Source organism: Anneissia japonica, unplaced genomic scaffold (genome assembly GCF_011630105.1).
Source record: "Anneissia japonica isolate Jap-2015-1 unplaced genomic scaffold, ASM1163010v1 scaffold1606_len605190_cov180, whole genome shotgun sequence".
Lineage (NCBI taxonomy): Eukaryota > Metazoa > Echinodermata > Crinoidea > Comatulida > Comatulidae > Anneissia > Anneissia japonica.
This window is the reverse complement of record NW_022749369.1, coordinates 597,215-612,679: the sequence shown is the minus strand read 5'-3', so window position 1 is coordinate 612,679 and position 15,465 is coordinate 597,215. Positions and strand designations below refer to the sequence as shown.

Here is a 15,465-nt window from a genome sequence, read left to right as displayed (position 1 = left end):
CATCCCAGCCAACTGGTAATCACCGTCTCACGCATTTCAAATCTCTCAGGTTGGTAACTATGAATAAACAATTATTAATTCTTTATTAAAGCACTATTCGAGCACCTTCATTAGTATTATTATTATTATTTTGTATATATTATTTATCAACCATATTGACATTGAAAGCATGAATTAGCCTGTGTGGATAAAATTATCACAGAAAATAAACTTATAATTTATGAGATTATTTTTTTTAACAGAATCAAATACAGTACGGTAGATAACATTTTTATTTAAAAGCAGGTTTTACATGGACGTAATTTTATTTAATATAATGATTAATATTATTATCTCATAATCAAACTATCGTAAAATTATTATTATTATTATTATTATTACTGTATTATTATTATTATTATTATTATATAAAAATAATTATATAAAAAACATATATTATAAAACACCCACATAACAACGTCACATTGGATCGTTCGGTGGGGACGCCGTGGTGACGCCGGTGGTCAATTTTCTTCGGAAAGTATCAAGATGATAAACAGTTTCATTGGACTAATGCTTATGTTAACCACATGCTTACCTAAGACTATACTGACACTGGTTTCAAATGAAATAACTGACAACTTTGGTTTGTATCAATGTTTTAATAAGTACATAAAACTATGTCACATATACACGCTTCCACTTTTAACAACGTTTACATTCTTTTCACAATAAATTTAGCCTTTGATAACCGCTGCACCCATGAAATCGATCTAGTGTTTCTGAGATGGTTATGAAATGTATAAACGTTTGCGTTTTTACTCAGTTTTGGTCCGGAAAATACGTACCGCACTTGGAAAAGTGAACAGGCAAAATTCATAAGTCATGCGTTTGTTATTCTTTCCATACACTTTTAAAAGTGGGGTTTTAATTATAGAAGATTGGTGAAAAGTAGGGGGATGCCCCCCCCCCCCTACTTTGAAAAGTGGGGGAGACGTGTCCTTCCTGTCTCCCACCGATCGACGCCCATGCGTGGTGGACGATTCAAGAGGTGATGAAAAGGTGTGTGTCATAACAATATAGGCCTATCTGCAAAACCAATAGGGCTTAACTTTTGGTATTTGTTTAAATAGGCCTACAGCTCGTTTTTTACAGGCAGTAAAAAGTAATAGCATGCTATGCAAGTTCGGTCAGTCTACTTCGGAATTATGTTCCATTGTAATATCAGAAAGGACAAATTTTGCACGGAATTTGCACATAGGCCTACCTTAAAAAAATTACTGGTGATTCATATCAACAATATACAATAGTATGTTCTTAATACAATTAGGAGGGTGCGCTCCGTTTCTCTGCTCCCCCTGCATCCGCCCCAGATATAATTACTGTACGGACCTAGTAGGCCAACTGCTAATAGGTCTATAGTCATTAGGAATTTTACCTACCTCAATTTGTTCTTATTTTGTTCTTCAATTTCAGTGGGCGAAAGTGGGGCCGATCGAGATAACAATAACACACTACCCTAAGGGATCCGGGCATGGCCCCGCGAATTTTTTGTTTTCTATCAAATAATCCTCGGCGTTAAATTTGGGCGACCACAATCTCTTCGTTTTCTTTCTTTCTTTGTTTTTTATTTCCTTTGTTTTTTTGTTTAGTTTTTTTTGTTTTACTTTCCTAAAGGGGAACCGGAACCGGTCCGGCTTCCTCTATACCGACATTGTGTTCTTATAAAAAAAAAATGTAGAGAAGTATTGAGTAAAAATACGAACGAAGCTGAGCTTAATTAAAGTACAAACTAAAATCACGTGAATGGAGCTCATTGGTTGGCTATCTCATTTGCTGTGAACCTGCCGTGAACTGAGCTTTTTAACTGAGGTAATACGAGGGCAAGTGGAAATGTTGGAGAACAGTGAAAATATGACCGTTTGATTCTGTGTATATACAGACAATTTTAGACAGGTAAATATATTGTTTAAGTGCTTTCTTACCATAAAGTTTTTTCCTAATTTGGGCTTAATTCGTAACTTAAAATACCATGCAGCAGCAGGATTATTGTAGGAAGACCTAGCTAGGCCTATCGACATTGTCATTCATTGTTGTCAACAAGTATTTATCTCCTACCCTACAGGCTACTAAAATGGCCTATAAATTTTATATTATGCCAAGACTCATCACGGTGGCTCATTCATAACTTGATAAATTAATGATAAACCACATTGAGACTTCACCGGATCTGTAGTTTTCCCGGAATGCAGTAGGCCTACAACACATTTAAATAATATATAGTCTTTACAGTATGCATGTATGGGTAATATGATGTGTGACCTAATTTGTATCTTATACATGACTAAGCAGAAATCATGTTTTGACTTTGAGATATTGAAGGTCACAGATTGGTATGAGATGCTTGAATCAGCGTCGTCGATTAGGCCCAGGCCATTCCATAACCTTGGTTCCCACTAAGACACTCGGATGCAATGTATCAACGCAAGTGGCGCAATGCAAGTGTTTTGCGGCTTCCAAGTGGGAACCAACGACACAAACTTGCCAACGCAATGCAAAACCGACGCTAGTCATTTTTTGCGGATCGTCTTTGCGTACTTTGCGTAATGTTTAGGTAAAGTTTAAAGTAGAGGCCGACCACACCCACTTGATTTTTGGCAGGGACATCGGACACCCCCCTCACCCTTCTAGCACTATGTTTGACTCTCATTTTAGCTTTTTATTTTGGTTGTTTTATACGGTATTTAATTATAATATGTTATAGAAATATATTTAGGCCTACTTGTTATACAGATCTGCATAAACAAAATTTAAATCCTAGATTTACAAAAACATGAAATTGTCATACAATTTGTAATTAAACATTAAGCAAACAATGTACTGTATATTTAATTTAATATGCAAAATAATAAAACATTACCTTTTAAAATAAGGCCTAGGTGCAGTATTATTAGATAATGTTTTAATATAATTACAGTAAATAAGTGTAAACTGTATATTTATTAAACGGACCTGGGCCTAATTTAGTGGCTTGTATCTGCGAAAAATTTATAATAGTTGATTTATAATAATTATTTTTTCTTCAGGGTAGGCCTATCATTAGGGCACATAGAAAAAATTATTAGATTATCACTCTTTTTCTCAAAAAAATTGATGAGGGTAGGGTTTTTTTTTTCGAGTGGAGGTGGGGAGGATGGGGGTGGGATTATACCAAGGGATTCCCGTTTTGCATGAAAGAAACCACATGACATTGTTTATCGAGGTGGTTTAAACAACTGCCCTGTGATTCAATGGCCTATTCAAAATTAGGCCTATATTCCGCTGAAAAAAAGGCACAAGTTTATCAGCATTTAGAGTGTATGAAAAAGAAGTCACAAGACTATTTGTAGAAATATCTCTTATCACATAAAAATTACGGATACCTGTAAATAGCTCATTTTAAAATTATAATGATACAAAATGACTCAGGGCCGAATCGACCAGGGTCAAATCGGCTGCAGGCGGAAACGGCGAGTTGATTGGCCGAGTGGTTAATTTAGGGGCACCGTAACCTTCAGCTCTAATATCAGCACTGGTACGAACGGCTCATTCGCCAATGGTTCCGGTGGTGGAACAAGTCTTCTTGGATAAGGACTTATAAACCGTAGGCCCAGTGTACGCATAATTGACTCGTGTGCACTTCAAAGAACCCGGTACATCCTTCGAGAAGAGTAGGGGGTTACCCCGGTGTCCCCTGTTGTTAAATGGGTATGCCACGTAGTTAAGTTCACTTATTGGCATATCCTTGGCGCTCGTGCCTAAAGAAATGAAATGACCCTACACCCACATGCTGTATAAAAATTGCCTTAATTATTCTTACCTTATAATTCACATCCTTAGACAAAAGGGACCACAACTGGTCTTTTAATTTTTTTATTTTTCCCCATTGAAGCATCAGTTACAAACCTTATCCAAAATAACCCAAATATAATGTACAGCACATTATTTTTGAGGACCTTATTAATTACAAAATAAACCATATACTGGTGTTTGAGTACTACTTGACCTTTGTGGTTGGATGCCTAATTAAGTACATGACTTGTATATATGTAGTCTTACATTTGAAATTTTTAATATAGACCACAGGGAGGGAAGTGCTGTCTGCGGAAAATTTGTTGCGGCTTGTGAAAATAAATTAAATGCCCTGTGTGAGTAGCCCATGTTTGGCTAGAAAACCTGTTGTTTTTACAGAATGCTGCTGTTCATCAAGTAAAAAGTAAGGATGAACTGGGCACAAAGCTGAATAAAAGCAGTGCTTGAAAAAGTAAGGTTGCAGCCCTCAGTTTTAAAACAAAAATTCACTTTGGCATTGGCATCTGACCCATTATGTATGCCCATCCCTAGATGGACGGACAGAGGATCAGAACTAAGGAGCCATATACTTTATTATTACTGTATTTTGTTTTAATTATTTCTAACCAGTGGTGGACGATTCAAGGGGTGATGAAAAGGTGTGTGTCATAAAAATATATCTGCAAAACCAATAGGACTTAATTTTGATATTTGTTTAAATAAAGCTCAGTTTTGTTACAGGCAGTAAAAAGTAATATCATGCTACGCAACTCGGTCAGCCTACTTCGGAATCTTTCATCAGAACAGTGTCCGAAATGTACACAATTGTTTCTCAAGTTGTCACGCCCGTTAAGTAATAGCATTGGACTCCAGTCTCACAATGATAACAGCCGTCTTCAGAACCCACCATCAAAGAGCTTCCACAGAGTGTCACCGCAGATTGAAATACCAGATGTAAAGCCCAAGGCATTCAGGGGTCTGGAAACTGATTTTCCATGTCTGACTAAAAAGTAAGTCATTTTATTCCCATTGTCTACTTGCGTCTGTTCTTTTGTCTAAGAATTATCAGTGCCTGGATTAATATCAGTTGTGCTCAAATGGAATGGCATTCCCATATATTTTTTTCTGTATAACCATTGTGATTGTTAAATAGTTAAGCCGGGCACTACTGCACCCGGGTTGTTGGCAGACGCGATTCTCTGGAGAATGGAATGTCACAAACATGCACACAATGGATTGTTTTTAATGACGATCCATTCAAACTGCCATCGACAATCTGCAGACGACAGCTCGTCGTCTAGAGCTCTCAGGTAACAGAGTTGGATTCGTCCACTGACGAACGTACGACCATTGTACGAAACAGTGAATATCCGGCTTTTTACATTAAAAAAATTAAATATTCTTTACTCTCGCTAATTTTCATTTAGTGATGTGAGCGGCCCCGAACCTGAATATCATAAAGTTGTGTCAGGATTTAAGAAATTTTACTACACTAAACCATACCACCTAAAATACAACAATGCAGTGCTGCCAGAGCTGGAGGTAGCCTATGAAACATGGGGTGAGCTGAATGAAGACAAGTCCAATGCGGTCATAATTCATGCTGGACTGTCAGCTAGCTCGCACGCTAAGAGTCACAAGGTAGGCTAACACTACTCCTGCACTTAGATTATGGCATGTAGATTACCACATCATATGCAATATGAGCCTGAAAAATAAATGGATGAGAAAGTGGGGACTTCATCCGTCTTAAATTCAGGACACATAATAATACATCCAGATTATACAGCAGGCCCGTAGCCAGGTTCTTCCAAGTGGGGGTTTTTGGGCGTGAGGTCCACAGTCGAAGCCCCGGTGGGGTCGGCGAAAGCAAGAGGATTTTTGTGCTTTATGGGTCTAAATAATGCTATAAAAGCAGATATGATTGAAAATTTCTGTGTCTGGGCAGGTCTGCAGTGCATTAGTTGGGTTGGAGGATTTATTTGGGAAATTTAAACAGGAGGGTTTCACCAGAAAAGAGGGGGGAGGGGTTTGCTACAAAAGGGGGTTCTCCCCAACCATAAAATCCCCCCTGGATACGGGCCTGTACAGTTATATTACAACCATTTTTTAAGATATGGTGGTACAGCCTTGCAAAATTTAGTTTCTATGAGTTCATGTCTATTACATTCTTCTTAGCTTCATGAAAATAAAATAATTATTTGACTCCTGCTTGGTTTAGGAAAACACCAACCCTGGATGGTGGGAGAAATTTGTTGGTCCCGGATTTGCTGTGGATACTAATAAATTCTTTGTCATTTGTACAAACACAATCGGAAGTTGTTATGGTACCTCGTAAGTCGTTTAACACCATCTTAATAATAATGAGGATAATAATAGGCTGTGACTTGTGTGCTATGTAATAATATAGATTGAGGAGGATAAATTTGATTGTAAAAATAGTTTACTTTTTACACATTTACTGACTTTTAGCATAACATTAACTTTAATTTTTTTGCCATTCAGTCTAAGGGTTTATGCAAGACTCTTAGTTTAGTTTGTTTTTTTGTTATAACAACTTTTTTTACATTCTAATTTTAAATTTAAACCTATAACTAACTACAAAAGAAAAGCAATTAAAGAAAGAATGAGTATAACAACAACAGTTGGCAATCCTAATTTATCTTTTTTTTGCAGAGGTCCATCATCAATTAACCCACTGACTGGTGAATGTTATGGGACAACTTTTCCTTTACCCTCTGTAGATGACATGGTGCATGTTCAGTTCCTGCTGTTGGATCATCTAGGAATAAACAAAGTAAGGATTAATTCTGCAATAGATTTGGAGGTGTATTTGACGTACAATATTATTTCACCCAACATGCTTTGATATTTCATTGGGACACTATTCACAGACTAATGTTGTTGTAACACCTTTGTAAGATAGAGGATAATTATTATTGTAATTGATTTTTTTATGTGATTTTCTAGTATTTTTTTTTTCATTTTTAGTTTATTTATATTCCCAGCTACATGCATCTGTAGGATCCTCACTTGGTGGGATGTGTTCACTGAATGCTGCTGCCCTTTATCCAGACAGAGTTCGAAGGTTAGTTGGTAATGTTCATAATAAGTACAAGATGTTAAGGTCACAGCCTATCCTATCATGAAAATGATTTGGTCCATAAATCATTTTGAAATTCATATTTAACAGATTATGAAAATTGTGTTCTGTGTTGATAACCATTTAGTTACAGTTCACTTTAAGCGGAAAACAGATTTTGATTTAACACACATCTTTTGTACAAAATTTAAAATATTCTTTTGAAGGGTGATATCTATATCTGGTTGTGCCCGATCACATCCCTCATCCATTGCTATGCGGTACCTGCAGCGGCGCTGCATCATGACTGATCCAGAATGGAAGAAAGGTCACTACTATGGCAAGTCGTACCCTAAAATGGGTATGAAACTAGCAAGGTGGGTGGTTTGCATGTTACACTATACCAACACCAAAACTGAGAAGGTTGAACTAAATCCCTATTCAGATGAAAACTTTATGGGTTTTTTTTTTTTTTAAATTATTATTACCGACTTTATAGAATTAATTTGCTAAAAAGCTTTAATTTGTATTTATTTTCAATATTCAATAATATTATATGGGATACACCTTGATGTTGCTTCTGTGCACATAAATACAAAATGTTCAAAATTGATGAAAAGTAGATTGTTATATATAAAATAAAACATTGAAAATACAAGGATCAAAAGCCGTCAGTCTAAAACTAACCAGGACCACAGCTGCCAAGACAATGGATCGTCAATGATTTTAGTTGAACAATTTCTGGCATACTTGATGGTTTTGCTTATTATTTTTTATGTATGTTTAGCGGTTTCCATTTTTTTTCAGAGAGATTGCAACAATTACCTACCGAAGTGGTCCAGAGTGGGAACAACGATTTGGTAACAAACGTATTGATGAGAATGAAGAACCAAGTCTGTGCCCAACTTTCTCAATAGAAAGCTACATTGAGTACCAAGGAGAAACATTCTGCAACAAATATGATCCTAATTCATTACTTTATATTTCTAAGGTAATATCCTGTCTCTTATACACATCTAGATGTGTATAAGAGACAGCATGAAAAAAAGTTTTAAATCACAGACAACTATACAATGGAGCCAGCATAATCTCCCATCCAACTCCCTGTGTTGGGTCCATGTCTCTGTGGTAATGTATTGCACTACTTTTTCCACCGCTTGCAGGGCCTGTAGATTCCCACTTGATCAGCACTGAGGCAGTGCTTGAAACATTAATGAAATAAATTGGATCCTGTTTTTTTTTTATTCATTCCATTTATGTTTATACTTAAAGGCAATGGATTTATTTGATATGAGTGATGGATTTGATTCTTTGCAAGAGGGCTTGAGCAGGGTCAAGTGTCCAGTCATGGTCATTGGTGTCCAAACTGACATCCTGTTTCCAGTTTGGCAGCAGAGGCAGCTTTCTGATCTCCTTAAGAATTCAGGTGAGTGAATTTCAAATATCCTAGGTGCCCACTATACTCAAGGGCGGCCCAGGATTCGCTGATGGGAGGGTGGGGGCTAAGCTCTTAGACAGGGGTTTGGCAATTTCATCAAGGACCAGTGGAAACTATGGTTGAAGCCTTGGTGGGCACCAGGCAATTTAATGTATTTTCAGTGTTATCAACATCCAGGCAATTTAACACCATGGCAGTTTCAAACAAAACAAAAAAAGCTTTATTTTTCCCTTTATGGTCTGAGTAATGGCCAACAAGGGAATTGCCTGCATGAAGAGAGTTTCTCCCTGCTGGTACCAGCACTAATGGGTTATACACTTGGGCAGGGAAAGAAAATATGAACATGAAGTGCCTTGCATATATGAACTTATAAGCGAATAGGAAGAATTGGATTTATACCTAGGTTGTCTGAATTCTGACTGTTGCACCAAGAATAATGACAATGAAATATTGCAAACATAAGATGTGACAGATAATAATTGGTAGAAAAAGGATGTTGATAACATTGAAAATACATTGATTAAATATTCAAAAAAGTATGAAATTAGGTGGAATAGCAACAATAAACTATGAATATATGTAGTACACAATAATGAGTGGAATTGATTGATAAATTGTTTCCAAATTAGGTAATGATGCTGTGACATACTATGAACTCAATTCCTTATATGGTCATGACACGTTTCTTCTTGATGTAAACAATGTTGGAGCAGCAGTTAAGGTAACCGTGTGCATCATTTTCGTATTTGTAATAAATGATAGATAGATATAAATTTCCATTATCTTTATATTATTATCTTTGTATATATTCTCAGGGTCATCTTGAGAGTCTGTCAGTGTCAGAGGAACCACTATCAACTTCCAATCCATCCTCTGATCAATCATCCTCCTCATTCTCTTAACCGTCATACATCTTGTTTAACAGTAGCCGGACCAAAGGTGAAACATACGTTTTTCATTGTTACTTCATATCTCTCTTCTGTGTTGTGATTTGTCACCACATATCTTGTTTAACTCACACTGCAACAAACATTTTTCATTGTTACTTCGGATACTAGCTGGTGATCTTAAAATTTTGTTGATAAAACCTTGTCATTCACAGTGGAGATGCCAGAAGAAATTTGTAACTTAAATACAGTATACATATGATTATTAGTTATCATGTTAATCAGAAAGTAAATGTTCAACTAATGTAGAATCTAAATTATTTATATTTTATGTACTTTGTTATTTATTTTCTCTTATTCCAAATTTATATTCTAGGGCCATCTCGAAACTGATTTGACTTCATCAAATTGAATGGTGACCAATAAACATGCTAGAATTCAGGTGAAAAAATTATTCAAACCTGTGCAGATCTGAGTGGCCATCTCTTTTGTGAATAATCCACAATTGAATAGTATTAATTGATCATGATGCCTTGTTGATAAGCAGTCTCACCATATTTTAAATAATTGCTTCATGGAACAGTATTGCTTTCTCAGGAATATGTTTTTAACTTTTATTTAAAAAAATAATTGTTAATTTTGTATATTTAAAAAATGCAAGATATTAGCTTTCAATTTGAAAATTTAGTATGAGAAATTATTTTCAATCGTAATTAACAGACAGTTGTATTGGCTGGAAGAAACTTACAAAACAAGGCTAAGAGCCACTCTTGGTAATGGGCTAGAAATCATGTGCTCAGGAGAACTAAAAGAATTCACATTCCTCTTGTCTTGTATTCAATATAGAAAAACGATTGGGCATGGCAGGTTCTGACACCAATCTGTACCAGTGTGGCAAGGTGCAGATACCTGCACTACAGTGTCGCTCGATCAGAATGCTCGGCGATCATGCTACAGTCGACAGTGAATTCAGGGCTTGGCTGCAAGTCTCAAAACTTGCCTTTAAAACAGTTTATAGAAAACGGAAATATTTCTGTATTTTATGTAAATTTTTAAGACAATTTGTACTATTGATACATATTTTTAATAAACACTTAAATTGGTAATCAAATCAGAAAAAGTAGATACTTAGCAGATCTTTTTTAATTGATTTTTAAGGAGTTTCCTACAGTGCATCTTAAAAAGATAACTAGCAACTGAAAAGAAATGTAAATTTTAAAACATAGGAAAAATCAATATTTATAACTTGTTGATGTTTATAAACAAGAATTAAAAATATAACTGGACTGCTTGTAATTAAGATATTTTCTTGCAAGAAAAAAGTATATAATACAGTTATAATGATAAAATATACATGTAGAGTTATGTTATTGCATGGTGAATCATGGCTTTGAACTCCACTACAATAATTATTAAATGGGGTAGACACTTGTAAGCATAATATTAATTTTTAATAGTTTATTATTTGATCTAACATTCCATAATAGAATGAATACAGCTTTGAATGTCTGAATGTATCTGGTCATGTAGGAGAACTTTAGTTGTCTTACTGTAGGTTCCAAATGTTGAAGCTACACTAAATGTTTGTCCATAAGGCGAGATTTTTTTTATACCTGGTTTAGTGAACCTGCTGACTAAATATTGATGATTTTGAATAAAAACAAAATTTTACTTTTGGCCAATTAGCGCACACGCCGCCACGAAAAAGTGGACATTTCAGAAAAAATATAAAAGTTTTTCTTTATTTTTACTACGCGCTCCGCTGGCTTGAAGTCTCCAAATATAAGATATGTATATTTCTTCCTAATTATGTGAATTTGAAGCATTTAACCATCCCATTTTACATTCACCAATAACATTTTATTTTTATTTTCTCCTCCATCTGGTTGTTTTTGGCAAAACTTATTTGCTAAATAAGAAAACAAAATTGGTATTTTTATTCCGCCCTACTCCGGTGATCTTTAAAAAAATAAGTACGCAAAACAAGGAATAAAAAAGTCTTGTCTAAGTGATATAACTTTGGCCTGCCCATATATATAAATCAAAAAACATTTGTCAAAGAAAACTATGTTAAGGACAGAATTTGAATACAATTGTATTAAATATATTATTATATAGTAACATTTATTAATGCTTTGAAGTCCAAAAAATATGAAATAATGTTCATCAATGTGTGTATGAATGTGTTGTAAAACAATTTAAATCAGTTTTATAAGTGTGGTATAATATTCATAGTATGTGAAACATGGATACTGTTAACATTTGGATAAATCATTAATTAAATTGTCAAGCTCAAAAAGTTAAGTTGGAGTACAGTATTATGTTCATATACTATGTTTTTATCTGAAAATTACAAGTTACAATTTTATATCATTTTGTATCTGTTCACTGTGTGTGCAAGTGCGCACACACTCAAGTCAAAAAGTGTGGAATCATTCAGATTAAAGTAGCTAAAATAACGAAGGTTCCAGGAGGATTTCCCCTGGTCAAAGGAACACCCAGAAATCTTCCTCTCTCCACTATAGGTTCTTCCCCCCCCCCAGCCCCCTTCAGAACTTGGGTCTTTGACTGCTACTTGCACCACCCCGGCAGGAAAATTCTGGATCCAACACTGTTGTGTACATAGAAACTTAAGAGAAAGTCGTTGCTACATAATCAGTAATACTTTTTATATATTTATTTATTATTTATCAATGCCTCAAGATATAGTTCACACTTATATTTACATCATAATACAAATAAACACATTCTTTATTTTTATTCAAATATCGAACAACTTTTTACTACTGTAAGGTTAGGTTCCATGTTGTCCAAACCTAATGCAAAATATTGCCCAATAATCCATTACAAATGAATAAAATCTTTCATTCCACATTTTTAATATGTATCAAGGCCCAGAGAGAAGACATGGTTTTTTTTTTTTATTCTTCTGCAAAGAGTCTAGAATAAACAAAAACAATTGACAAGAATACTAATTTTACTGAGTAGGCTGACAAAAGTATGAATTCATACAAATGCCTCTTGAATGCCAACTTGCTCCTTGAATTGCAAGGAATGTATGAGCTAGTTAGGCAGGGGTCCCAACCCTTGTGTAATTTTACATATTCTTCTGCACTCCCGTGGGCAAGCAATATTCTAGAATGTACCGTATTCTGACAAATATATTCTCAACCGCCGCCTTAAAGTCAGTAGTCATTGCCCTTGGCAAAAAATAAATGAAATAAACAATTTAAACAAACTACAGTCTTGTTTGTCTTCTCCAAAAATGGAAATTTAAGCAGGGACCCATTAGCCCCGTGCCAACCACTGTTTAGTGCTAACCAACGTGTAATGGACAGAAGCATGTCTAAAAAAGCTCATACAAGGATCGTCCTGAGGAGACTTCTACAACTGTGGGACCCCTGGCTAGCAGTTACAAATATCATATGCTAAAGCTTTTCATATATTCGCTGCATGCTGATTGGTCAGTTGAATCGGGGAGCTAACCCAAATGTGTCATGGATAACTACACAGTACAACGATTGCACTGAAAATGCTGTAGCGTCAGTGTAGCGATTGTATGGAAACCAAGCTTTAGACTTACAATGATCTGGCAGGAAGTAAATCTATATACCATAAATGCTTGAATAAGCACCGCGGCACATACAATTTTTGGAGGCTTCAGTGCGGAGCTTATTCGAGAGCAGCGCTTAAAAAAATATTGGCGCTACGTTTTTCTTGCCCGTTCCCATCTCGCGTATTCCCAAACAGTTCAGTAGGCCTATCGTAGGTCCTGAGTCATTGTAAATAAACGTTGATAAAGAAATGCTTGTGTCTTCATTGTATTATTTATTTATTAAAACCCTGTTTCTTAAAGTGTTTCATTACCCACAGGGCAATTTATACTCTAAATTAAGCACCGTGGCGCTTATTTGAGAGTTTTGTGAAAAAAATCAGGTTTGGTGCAGCATTATTCAAGAGCAGCGGTTATTCGAGAGTGGCATTTATTCGAGCATTTACGGTAAGTATTAGTAGAACCAATCGCAAGAACATGATAAATGAAGTTTCAAGAATGTTACTGTTTTTTTAATTTGTAACCCACAATTTGTAGTGGAATCAGGTGTGTCAATTATTCCCATATAAAACAAAACAAAACAAAACAATGTGAATGAACATCTCATGATGTTACTATAAAAACAAGTACTGTACTGCTTTCAAAAGTTGATCAACCAATCAAATCTCTCTTTGAGATGATAAAAATTGAATATGATCGGTAGTTTCTAATGACTTTTATATCAAATATATTTCTTACAAGTTAAAAGACATGTTAAATATCTCAAATATTGCTTCAAACATTTTTTGTTTATTCTAATGTATGGTTATAACAATTAAGATCTTTCTTTTCATTAAGATCTTTCTTTTCAATCATTGCTTTGGAAACGTCCATCATCATCGCCTATTGTAAGCACTAATGCTTTTCAAGATGCCATTAATAATATTCAAACACTACACTGAATGACAAATTTTTGTTATAAACATAATTTTAATGCAAATTTGTTATGCACCATTTATTAATCAAATTATTTCTATTGAAGAAACTTGTCCACTCAATATACATATGCTCAAATTATAATTGGGGTAAATTCTCTTGTAAAGTAAAAGCTTTCAAATCTTTTGAATACTAATCACAATTTCAGAGACTTGGTTGGAATTTAAAATAAAAAAAATCTATATAATATAATACATCATAGTTATATTTATAATTCAAGATATAAAAAATGGAAATCTTATTTATATTATCATGATGATCAAGAATATTTTCTACATAAAAAAAAATGAGTGCATGTGGAGTATTCTTTTAAACAGATTACCTTGTTATTAGCACATCCTTGTAATAAATAGGAGAGAGGTGGGAAAGGAAGCTATAAACACAGGCAACTGACCAAGACAATCGCGAAAACAAAATGGAACTTGACCAGACTAAAAAGATATCTAACATTGTTGACGTAACAGAGTCAAACAAAATATATATTCTTTTATTTTTGTAACTACCTGCTCTGTAATATCAACAAACAAACGCATCTTTGACAGTTCACACATTCAATCCTAGTACATAGACACATGTGGTGGTTGTGACCTTAGGTCTCCAATAGCATACCATATTTGGAAGCAGACATGGCCTTTTTTTTCCATGCCTTTATGTATTAGCACATTAATGAGACTCCTTTTTGAATTTGAAACCTTACCGGTTACACAGTACAACAAGATGTAAGATATTTGTCATGATGTGTGGCCACTGCTAATCTCAGGATCACATGATATCCCCCACTCTGTGATGCATAACTAGATAGTCTAGAATTCGGGGAATCTACTATTACTCGTACTGTTCACATCACAACTCTCTTATTTATTAATATCAAGCTTTCAACAAGTTAACCAACAATTTAGCGGGGTCGTCCAGGAACAGGCGGAGCTGCTTTATTATCAGGTCGTCTGAAATGAAATGTAACAAATTTATTTGTTGATAACAATATACATCTGAATATGAACAAACTACAAATGTTACTTTTAATCTTAAGCTCACCTTGGGACACCAGGAGCTGGTCTACTTGGAATATCTGGCCTGGCAGGGACTGTTCGAGATGGCTGAGGAGCTGCATGACCAGCAGGCCTAGGGGGCCTCCTTCCTCCTGGTTGTGGTGCTGGTGTAGGCCTTGAAAGAGAATAGTGAGTCATTTTAAGACAAGATCAATTTTCCTTGAAGGTTTGCATGGCGAGTATCAATAACAAAAACGGGGAATTTTTGGTACACCTTGTGTATAATATATGTTGTTTGAGGTAAAACCACTGGTTGGTTGTCTTGATGTTGTGGTAAGATTGCTCTGACCGTCATCAGGAATATAAATTTCATTGTCAAAATGTAAATTTGGTTTACATGATATTTGGGTTGTAAATGCTTTTGGAAGATATAGATCAATAATATTAGGGTAAATAAACTGCTTGTGTTTCCCAGGACTGGCTGAAAATCTAGAGTCCAAAATACATGTATGGTATTTCAAAGGATCACTTTTCAAGTAATGTAATAACTTAACCATGGATTTGATCCCCCTGTAATTAACATTTTACCAACCAAAATACAGTACATTGGGTGAGTCAGTTATTTATAATCCTGGGTGGAAACAGATGTCACCAAATATATATATACCAGGGGCAGATCCAGGGATGTCTGAAAAGGGGGCCCCCAAAAATGATGGGGCCAATCAAGACAA

General features: G+C 35.1%; 2 protein-coding genes across 5 annotated transcripts in view; one reads left to right on the top strand and one right to left on the bottom strand.

Moving 5' to 3' along the window:
• The first annotated feature begins 1,807 nt into the window (after positions 1 to 1,807).
• On the top strand, positions 1,808 to 11,585 carry LOC117121076 (serine O-succinyltransferase-like). 3 transcript variants are annotated; one of them, XM_033266175.1, is made up of 12 exons: positions 1,808 to 1,935; positions 4,552 to 4,820; positions 5,238 to 5,451; positions 6,032 to 6,144; positions 6,487 to 6,607; positions 6,819 to 6,898; positions 7,120 to 7,269; positions 7,700 to 7,883; positions 8,165 to 8,318; positions 8,960 to 9,051; positions 9,146 to 9,269; positions 9,594 to 11,585. In XM_033266175.1, the coding sequence occupies exons 2-11, from the start codon at positions 4,570 to 4,572 to the stop codon at positions 9,230 to 9,232; spliced, it is 1,446 nt and encodes a 481-aa protein (XP_033122066.1). In that variant the 5' UTR covers positions 1,808 to 1,935; positions 4,552 to 4,569; the 3' UTR covers positions 9,233 to 9,269; positions 9,594 to 11,585. The 3 variants fall into 3 exon arrangements, with proteins under 3 accessions (XP_033122066.1, XP_033122068.1, XP_033122067.1); XM_033266176.1 differs by having other exon boundaries at positions 1,823 to 1,935; positions 4,541 to 4,820; XM_033266177.1 differs by lacking the exon at positions 9,146 to 9,269.
• A 287-nt stretch (positions 11,586 to 11,872) lies between these two features.
• Positions 11,873 to 15,465, bottom strand: part of LOC117121075 (dynamin-1-like) — a 24,621-nt gene continuing 21,028 nt past the window's right edge. For both annotated transcript variants that reach the window (XM_033266173.1, XM_033266174.1), the window contains exons 17-18: positions 14,781 to 14,909; positions 11,873 to 14,689 (exon numbers count right to left, since the gene is read on the bottom strand). In XM_033266173.1, coding sequence (XP_033122064.1) covers positions 14,641 to 14,689; positions 14,781 to 14,909 — 178 coding nt within the window. In that variant the 3' untranslated portion in view covers positions 11,873 to 14,640. The remainder of the gene's footprint in view (positions 14,690 to 14,780; positions 14,910 to 15,465) is intronic.